General features: G+C 31.9%; 1 protein-coding gene across 1 annotated transcript; it reads right to left on the bottom strand.

Moving 5' to 3' along the window:
* Positions 1 to 2,657: 2,657 nt before the first annotated feature.
* On the bottom strand, positions 2,658 to 7,791 carry LOC112034623 (protein DEFECTIVE IN MERISTEM SILENCING 3). Its single transcript, XM_024067440.2, is given in 9 exon segments — positions 2,658 to 2,977; positions 3,556 to 3,668; positions 3,671 to 3,780; positions 4,580 to 4,900; positions 4,988 to 5,179; positions 5,564 to 5,801; positions 6,284 to 6,398; positions 6,846 to 6,977; positions 7,650 to 7,791. Coding segments are annotated over 9 exon segments (1,266 nt in total). The 5' UTR covers positions 7,671 to 7,791; the 3' UTR covers positions 2,658 to 2,953.
* Between the last annotated feature and the right edge of the window lie 1,203 nt (positions 7,792 to 8,994).

The following is an 8,994-nucleotide window of genomic DNA, read 5'->3' as shown; positions in this document are numbered from 1 at the left end:
TGAAAACGTGCTAACTAACAAAATTGTTTGAAAGTTAGTGTTATCTTGAAAAAAAATCCGCACTAGCATCCGGGGTTGTATAAAAGTTGATATTTTACAACCTAAAAAGTTACTTTATCTATTATATCATCCCACTTTACAAGACACCCAACATCCTAGTTTTTATTTTTCCATACAACACAATAAATTAATATAAGTCAACACAATGAAATAATATAACTACACCATAAAATATTATAAAATAAAGCTTTATTAGCAACCAGAGATAGAGAGAATTCACATGTCTTTTAAGTTTACATTCAAGTGAACAGTAGGTTGTAAACTAAGCAACTACTTGTAGTTGGATTGTATATTTTTTAGATATACAAACCCGAATGTGGCATGTTTTGGGGCAAAAAGGATGTAAAATAGCCACTTGGAGGGTTTTACACCCCCGATGCTAATGTGCTCTTCTAATCCTTAGTCAACTCAGTAGGTATTTTTTTGAAAAATGTTCAATTTTTACCACGTTATGCGGTGGTGGGTCCTTCTATGTCCATATCTTTATCATTCACAACTCGTCACGTGCTGAATTATAATAAAAGTTATGAAACTCATTCTAAGAGCTGCTATGTCAACAACATTTTCACAACAAATCATAAATGGTTAGTTGTTATATCAATATTTTTTATCTATTACTTAACGATGTGGACCGTTTTGATATTGTACTAAAAGGTTTAAGCACCAATTTGACACATTCAAAATGTCAAGGATCAAACTGATACACAAGATTACGGACTAAATACGCAATTTATCCTTATGTTAATTATCATTTTTTAGGGAGAATCTATTAATTCTTAATTATCAATTATCAATTTGATCCTTTCTGAGTATTATTAATTTTCAACCACAAAACAAATAAATAATTAAATAGTTTAATGTATTAGATTATAACTTTGTCCCTCTCAAAAAAAAAAAAAAAGATTATAACTTTGTAATTTTTTTTTTAAAGTAAAATTGTAAATAGTCTTTATGTTTTCCTCAAACAATATTGTGTAATAAAATCTTCTAAAAAAAAAAAGTGTAATATAACTAAGGGTCATGCTAACGAGTGTCTTTAAGGCATTGGTTACCAATTCAGTTAAAGAAAAATTTTATGGGAAAAAAAAAAAAAAACTAATGTTTTGACATTTTTTTTCATTTTCCATAAAAATAATGTCAAAACTTTCTTAAAATAGATTGTTAACCAATGCCCTAAGGGCACTCGTTAGTATTTCCCTATAACTAATAGTTACTCTTTAGAAGTTGTGTGTATATTAATTTAATTGGTTACCCTTAATCAAAAATTGGTTGTCATCAATCATGAGCCTTATAATCCAAGAATATTGATAGCATTTCCCTATAACTAATAGTTACTCTTTAGAAGTTGTGTGTATATTAATTTAATTGGTAAAAAATTGGGTGTCATCAATCATGAGCCTTATAATCCAAGAATATTGATAGCTTTCCCTTATGAGAAGACTCAAAATCCAAACTCATAATCTAGTAATATTACTAGCTTTCCTTTGTGAGAAGAAGCAAAATTCAAACCCCTCCATGGACGTATTATAACTACATTAAAATAAGTAACACAATTTTTTTTTTTTTTTTTTTTTTGAGAAACAATAAGTAACACAATTGATTGTTGCCAAGGTTTCAAAACTTTAAATAAAAAAAAAAAAATCCAATTATAATTTTACTATTAAAAATTTCTTAAATTTTTAAAAGTTATTTTAACAATCAATCATTCTTTTTCCTTAATAATAGAAGTTTGAGTGTAAATCGTAGTGCACTGCGTGACTTAGTATAACTATTCCAAATTGTACCACATAATTTCACTACTCCAATTAAAACTCAATTATCAAACACCTCAATCCCCCACACCAATGAAGAATAAGATCTCACCAGCTTTAAACCTATTTAGATGTTTAACGTTTGGAAAATAAGGAATTTGGTTCAGTTTGAAACTGATCAATTCAACTTTGAACTGTTAGATTTATATGCAATTAGGCTAAACAATAATCTTGTTTAGGTGGTTGACAAACAAAAAATTTGGATATCAAATTAGAACCTGATTTACAATTGACTCAGCTTTTGTGGTTCATCAGATATCAAATTATCTTATGTTTAATTCTTAATAGGTACATGCATTCTATATAGAAACAACATTCATCCTAGAAAATAGAAAATTTAAAGCAAAATTTATGAATTAACAAAATTATTCATGTTCCATCAGTTATTAAACCCGAGTCATTTCTTGAACCCATCCAAGATGCTTTTTGCTTTTGATGCCTACATAGAACCAACATCACTCCTTGTCTACTCGCGTAAGCTGACTTGACTCGATCCCCATTGGCATCACAAGGAGTAGTTCATATAATTATCAATTGAGAAAACAAAATTTTAAGCATCCAACATAATACTTAATGGGAGTTTAAAAAATTACTAAATGTTATTAAAAATAAATTATTAGAGAGCCAGCAATATTAAGAAAACCTTGGATCATTATGAAAACAATCTTAACAGCCTCTAATTATGCATGAAGACACTATGCAATATTAAACAGCCTCTAATTATGCAAATTGACCAGATTATGCACAATGGTCCACATAATGCATGAATATATCCAGAGACAGATGAGAAGGAAATGAAGTTGCATCTTCAATAATCTAATCTTGCATTACAATGTAATCATGAGCATACTGAGTACCAAGGGATTCCTAATTTAATGCCGCTTCAGAATTTGAAGGGAAAAAATCCTGTCACTGGACCCAAAACCTATGCCTTTCCCTCACTAACACCTTTTTCTTGCATCCACAACTGGAAACGAAGCATGGATCTCAGCCATAGCTCATGCTGACAAACACCAACTGTAATGGCTCCTCCATTCCCTCCAACTGTACTAATTGTAGGCTTGGTTTGTTTAACATAAACATCATCTTGGGGTCACTGGTGCTGCCTGCAAAGTTGCATTTATAAAAATTTATAAGTCATCCACAAACGTAGAATATACGAGACAACTAGAGAGAGGATTGAAAGAAAGGGATAACACCAAAATGCTTTGCATTTCTGGCTTTTCCAAACGTGGGTCATCACAAGGCTTGGAAAACAAATAAGATTTGATCCTAGAGAGTAAATCCATCATATACAATATCAACATTGTTGAAATATTGCTGCTTTCATAGATGGGTTCACATGCTTTAGCAGTCATAATCATTGATCAAAACTATTGCTGATCCGTAAGTCTCCAACACAGCACTTAATTGACATCATAATTTAAAAGAGGACATAAGAATTTATCTTTTTCAATAAAATATTTTGTGGTCATGCTCAAAACAGAGGGAATTTCAATACATTTTTCACAAAGATCAAGTTAATTGCCAACCCCCTCACCAAAAAAACAAGTAAATAGCATACAACATCTGTCAGTTTAAAAGTTTTAATTTCTAATTCATGTCTACTAATTAAACTTACAAAAGTTGCTTCCATAAGCAAACCACAAATTGCTGTTAGTTAGGGATCAGTTCAAGGCATTACCTGAGTTGCGTATGATGAGCTTTCAGCAAGAAACTTCAGAAACTCTTGCTTCTTTCTATCAAAATTGAACTTTGCATGATTCAATAATGCTTGTTCTCTTTGAATATCATCCTGCATTTTTCTTTTTTCCATCTCACCTCCTTGACCTGCCTCTCAGCCTCAATGTGTTTTTCAGGTAGGGCTGATATCACCAAGGGTTTTGGGAATTTCACATCTACATCTTCCCTAACATCATCAAGAGATTCCAAAACTAAGATGAAGTAACAATTAAAATTCCAATTCTATTAAACAATGAAATTGAAATCCACAAGGTTGAATTTTTTTTTTGGATAGGTACAGGGTTCAAATTTTAATCTTCTAATGTTTGACTTTGAGCAACAACATGCCAATAAAACGAATTAGAGTAGAAATTCAGGATCCATAATTTATAATGATTTAAAACCCTAATAAGCTAATAAGTTTAGACATATCAAATATAACTAATGCCTAGGAATCAAAAGGTATAATGAGAACACTTCAAATTTTGACAAAGTACCCTACATAGCTGGAGAAGAGTTTTCAGAAAGAGCGGATTAATGCTTTCCAACCTAAAAAGCAACTGTACTTCAGGATTTTACAATTTGTAGACTGGTCGCTGAACAAGAAGCAGGAACACTACAGTGCTTTTAACAATCATGATTTTACTTTTGAAAGGGCAGAGGAGTGGCAGAAAGTCCATGGGTTGAGCATCTCGTATAGCAATTTAATTAGTTTAACAGAAATTCAACCACAATTAGGAGAACCTTATTTAGGCATTTATTTATTTATTTATTTTTTGGATAAGTCTATTTAGGCATTTATGTTACAAAAATATTGTAGGCATCAGGTTTTTTTTTTTTTTTTTTTTGGTTTAAATAAGTAAAAATACTGCAGGCATCTTACTAAGTGCAAACACAAGATTTAAGTTTTGAAGAAGAGAAAGAAGTTAACAAAATATGTATAAGGAAATAATGTGAAATTCATTTGTGATAGCAGAGCTTCTTACCGATCCCCTAGGGAAAATACACTGGTACTCCTAATCATCCCTCCATCCAAAGAAACGGCTCCATCACTTATACAAGGAAGAGCAGTTACCATGTCTTGCCTTGTTCTATATACTTGAAGACGAGAGAAGAGATTATAAAATAGAGTCTCCCTGAGGCCATGTCCACTAGCTGTGACACAAAATAAGTTTGCGTTGTCCACATTGATCATATTCACAGCAAACCCAAGAAAGCCTGGAGGACACTCCCCATTAGGCAATTTTGGCTTTACAAGATCAAGCCTCCTTTGAGGGTCATCTGCTACAAACTCACCTGCATATGGTCTGTGAAAGGGGGAAAAGAATTCTTTTAGAAGGTTTACAAACTACAAGTTCAAATTGTCAAACAAAGACAGCATATGAGACTCATGCATTATATTTTCAAGACAAATGACAAGAAATCTGCCATCCATATTCCTTCCAATAGAAGCACCAAGCGCGTGAAGACCAGAACTTTTATTTATGCAGCCTTGCTTGTCATATGTTTCTAGGGCTTTAACACCTTCATAAGTCTTACAGACAATGGCCAGCATCGTCTCCAACCCTAAGTACTCTGAAAAAAGCCTGCATTCCAAATAAATAAAAGGAAGATTATATTAAGCATAGCATAGGATTGTTGATAGTCATTAGTCACAATGTCCCTCACCAAAATATCCCATCCCCAACCTAGTAAGCAAACAGGCCCACTCATTCATTTGAACCTCCTAATCAATGAGCCACTTTGGCAATATTTTATAGCACCTAAATTCATTCTAACCCATTCTAAAGTACGCACACTAAACCTCAACAAAGAAGCTTTGATGATGAAGCTACTAAAATGTCATAGTCTATTTTTATCCAAAAGAGAACCATAAATGATCAAATGCTGTTGATGACAAGAATGACAAGACCATAACTTATGTAGAATACCATAAATTGAGAGCAAATGAAGTGCAAAGTCAATCAAACCTGCTAAGATTATCATCGTCCACTTTACCAAGTGTAGCAACAATACCCAGCACATCCTTGGTCAATTGAAGATGGGAAGCCTGAGGACCATGTCGAGCTTTCAATTGACACAAAATACCAGCAGCAGATTTTTCATGCTGTAGAATCAGTTCAGTTGTTTGGTCCTCAGTCTGAAGTTGGGAATGGTTCTCAATTTCAATCTTCGGAGTGCTCAAACCATGATGCTTGCCCAAGGTAACTGAGATGAAACTTGTAGTTAATACAAATATGGAATCAAAGAGTCAAAGTCTTAGACATTTGAAAATTTGAACTTAACTTAAGTCCTTTCCTACCCGAACAACATGGACCTGATGTCAAACACTTTTATACACTTCATCTTTTAGTTTATAATTTCCATAAAATTCTCAAGTAACCATAAATGATGATGTTAAGAATGAGGAGAGATGGTTGCTTGAGTATCTTCTTTGATAACCAAAACTTACACAATTGAGATCTTCTTTATCTAATGATTTAGGGCGCAAGTTTTAACCAAGAGCAAGATATCTTATAACATGATAGTTATTACTGTATCCTTAAGAAGCTGGATCTTGTATATGGCTTTAGAAATTAGTCATGTGCTCAGTTTATCTGCATTTCATTCACTTGCTAAGATGGACTTGCTAAACATTAGTGACATTATTAAAAATAAATAAAAATAAAAAATAAAGAAAAAGATTATACCTTGCAAATCAAGAATGAGGTCATCTAATTTGTTATTTTGAGCATTCAGAAATTTTAGATTGTCCTCATGCCCTTTGATTTTCATCCCTAACATTTGCAGATCATCTTGAAGTCTCTGCACAGATGAAGTTATTGCGAAGTTAGTTTAGTTAGTTATACACATTGCCGCTCGATATACAGTAAATGTATAAAGAAATGACATATCCATGAACATTTTAAATAGGTAAATTAGTTTGACACATTGCTACTCAATATACAGTAAACCTTATTAATAAATGACATATCCGTGAACATTTTAAATGGCTAAATACACAACTCGCACACCTGCACAATTTGTACCCATGACCTCACCCTCCTTACTTATAGGGGAAGGAGATGCCATTTGGTCCAGTTATCACTGGCAAAATATAGGCCATGAAATAAGAAACAAATATAAAATTTTGCATATTTGTTATGACAACACCTCAACAAGAGCCATAGAACATAAGATTTATTATTTCCATTGACAGATGCAATCAGCCAATATGTCAAAGCAGCTCTGAAATTTAATAATCTTCACAACCTTAGAATAGTATATGATAGTCTCAGCATGTGCAAATCCTCCATTTTGCTTTTCATCCCTTACAACTATACTTTTCTCAGTCTGATCAACTTGCATCAATGTTGATGAATCTTTGATAGTTTGAACTGGAAGCTGCATGGAGAGAAAGATCATCAAGTAGTTATAATTTAGTATTTTTAAACACTAAAGACAAAAACTACCCAAATTTTCCTTCAAGGTCAAAATGCTTCAGTAACATTACAAACCAAACCTTCAATTTTCACTTAATATTTCAACAGAGCTTACTTTATGAGCATTTCACAAATACCCAGAACAAAATTTTCAATCTAACAGTTTAAAACACTAAAACACAAACTATAATTGAAGTCTATGCTTATGTCAGTGCCATTACAAACCAAAGCTTCAATTTTCACTCAACATTTCAACAGAGCTTACTTTATGTGCATTTCACAAATACCCAGAACAAAATTTTTCAATCTAACAGTTTAAAACACTAAACAAAAACTATAATTGAAGTCCCTTTTGCTTTTGTCTTCGGAAAAATTAAAGCTTTAAACGACTGTAAAGAAGAAAACAAGGGCATGCATGAGAAACCCTAATGCTCTGTTTGGTGGGTGGAAAAAAAATGCGGGCACAGAAACAAGTAGATAAAAGAAAAGAAAGCAAATTCCAAATTCAAACCCTGGTGTTCACAGTTACAAAGATTCCAAATTTTCCTTTCAATTATTTTTATTATTTTTTCTCATATTTTCTTAGCAAAGAAAAAGAGTGAGAAAACTTAGAAACTTAGAAAAAGAGACTCACCTGGTTATTGGGTTGAAACATTTTGTAGCTGAGGTTGACTCGTTCTCTCTCTCGGTGTCCGTCTCGCAATTTTCGCTTACTCTCTCTCTCTGAATTTTGGCTTCTTATGCATATATATAGGCATATAGTATATACGAGTAATGGATTGAGAACGGTGCAATTACTATTAATGGGTACAGAGTTTTTTTTTTTTTTTAATAAAGAATTAATGGATGAGATTGATTGCAGTAAAGAACAACTTTCAACCTCAATAATTAATTAAAACAAGTAAACAAAAACTTCAAGAGAAGTAAAAAAGTAAAAGTAAAAAAGTGAAAAAATTTTGTGAGACAATTGAGGTGAATTGCACCCTGCACCTGCGCCAGATTCTATAGACAATTGAGTATATATATATCGCTAGATTGGATCCGGTGCAATTGCACTGTACAATTCACCCAACTCCCTCAAAACTCTTTTTTATAAGGGTATTACATTTGATCTCAATCCATATATTATTATAGTTTGTCTCATTAGAAAATACTTACACTTAATAAAAAATTTGTAAATAAATAAATAAATAATTTCAAGTTGGGATTTTTTTTTTTGGGCACAAATGATTTGTTAGTGAAAAATGTTGTTTTTCCTTTTTCAATGTATTAGGATTTGTGTGTGAATTTCTCAAAAATAATTTTAAAAAAAGGCTTTTTTATTATTAATCTATATCTATATATATATATATATATTAGAGAAAATCTAATTAAATTTTAAATTGGATTTCAATTGGAGTATAATTTTGTGCTATGTGTCTCATTTAATTTTTAAATTATTGTTCAAGTGAATTATAAGGTTCAAAAACCTAAGAGTTTAAATCCAATTAGATTCCAAATAGAGTTCAATTTAGCGCCACATATCCATCAATTTTTTTAATTTTTGTGCAAAGTAAAATATGTGGTGCAAAAACCAAAGAGTTCAAATCCATTAGAGTTCAATTTGGAGCAACATGTCCATCAATTTTTTAATTTTTTGTAAAGTAAATTATTGGGTGCAAAAACTAAAGAGTCCAATAGTAATGAACTTTCAAAAAACCAATAATATCTACTAAACAAAATTCACAAACTAATAGTCTCACAAGGTGCCCGTGCATCTTCTAATGATATGCCTCGTGATATTTTCTTCCTCACCTACTCTCAGAGCAATTCAATGGAGGTCATGCCAAATACTCACTAATATCTTATGTTTCATGCGCAAAAGTTTTGGTTTTTCTAATTCGGGTTAGGTTGGACTTTTTACAACAATGAATTGCTTTTCTTCGTTGTTCTCTCCTCATACAGTTAATAAAGCATGCCTAATAATAGTAAATAATTGA

This window comes from Quercus suber, unplaced genomic scaffold, assembly GCF_002906115.3.
Source record: "Quercus suber isolate HL8 unplaced genomic scaffold, Cork oak 2.0 scaffold_102, whole genome shotgun sequence".
In the NCBI taxonomy this organism is placed as follows: domain Eukaryota; kingdom Viridiplantae; phylum Streptophyta; class Magnoliopsida; order Fagales; family Fagaceae; genus Quercus; species Quercus suber.
Note: the sequence above shows the minus strand (reverse complement) of the source record. Positions and strands in the feature narration are given on the sequence as shown.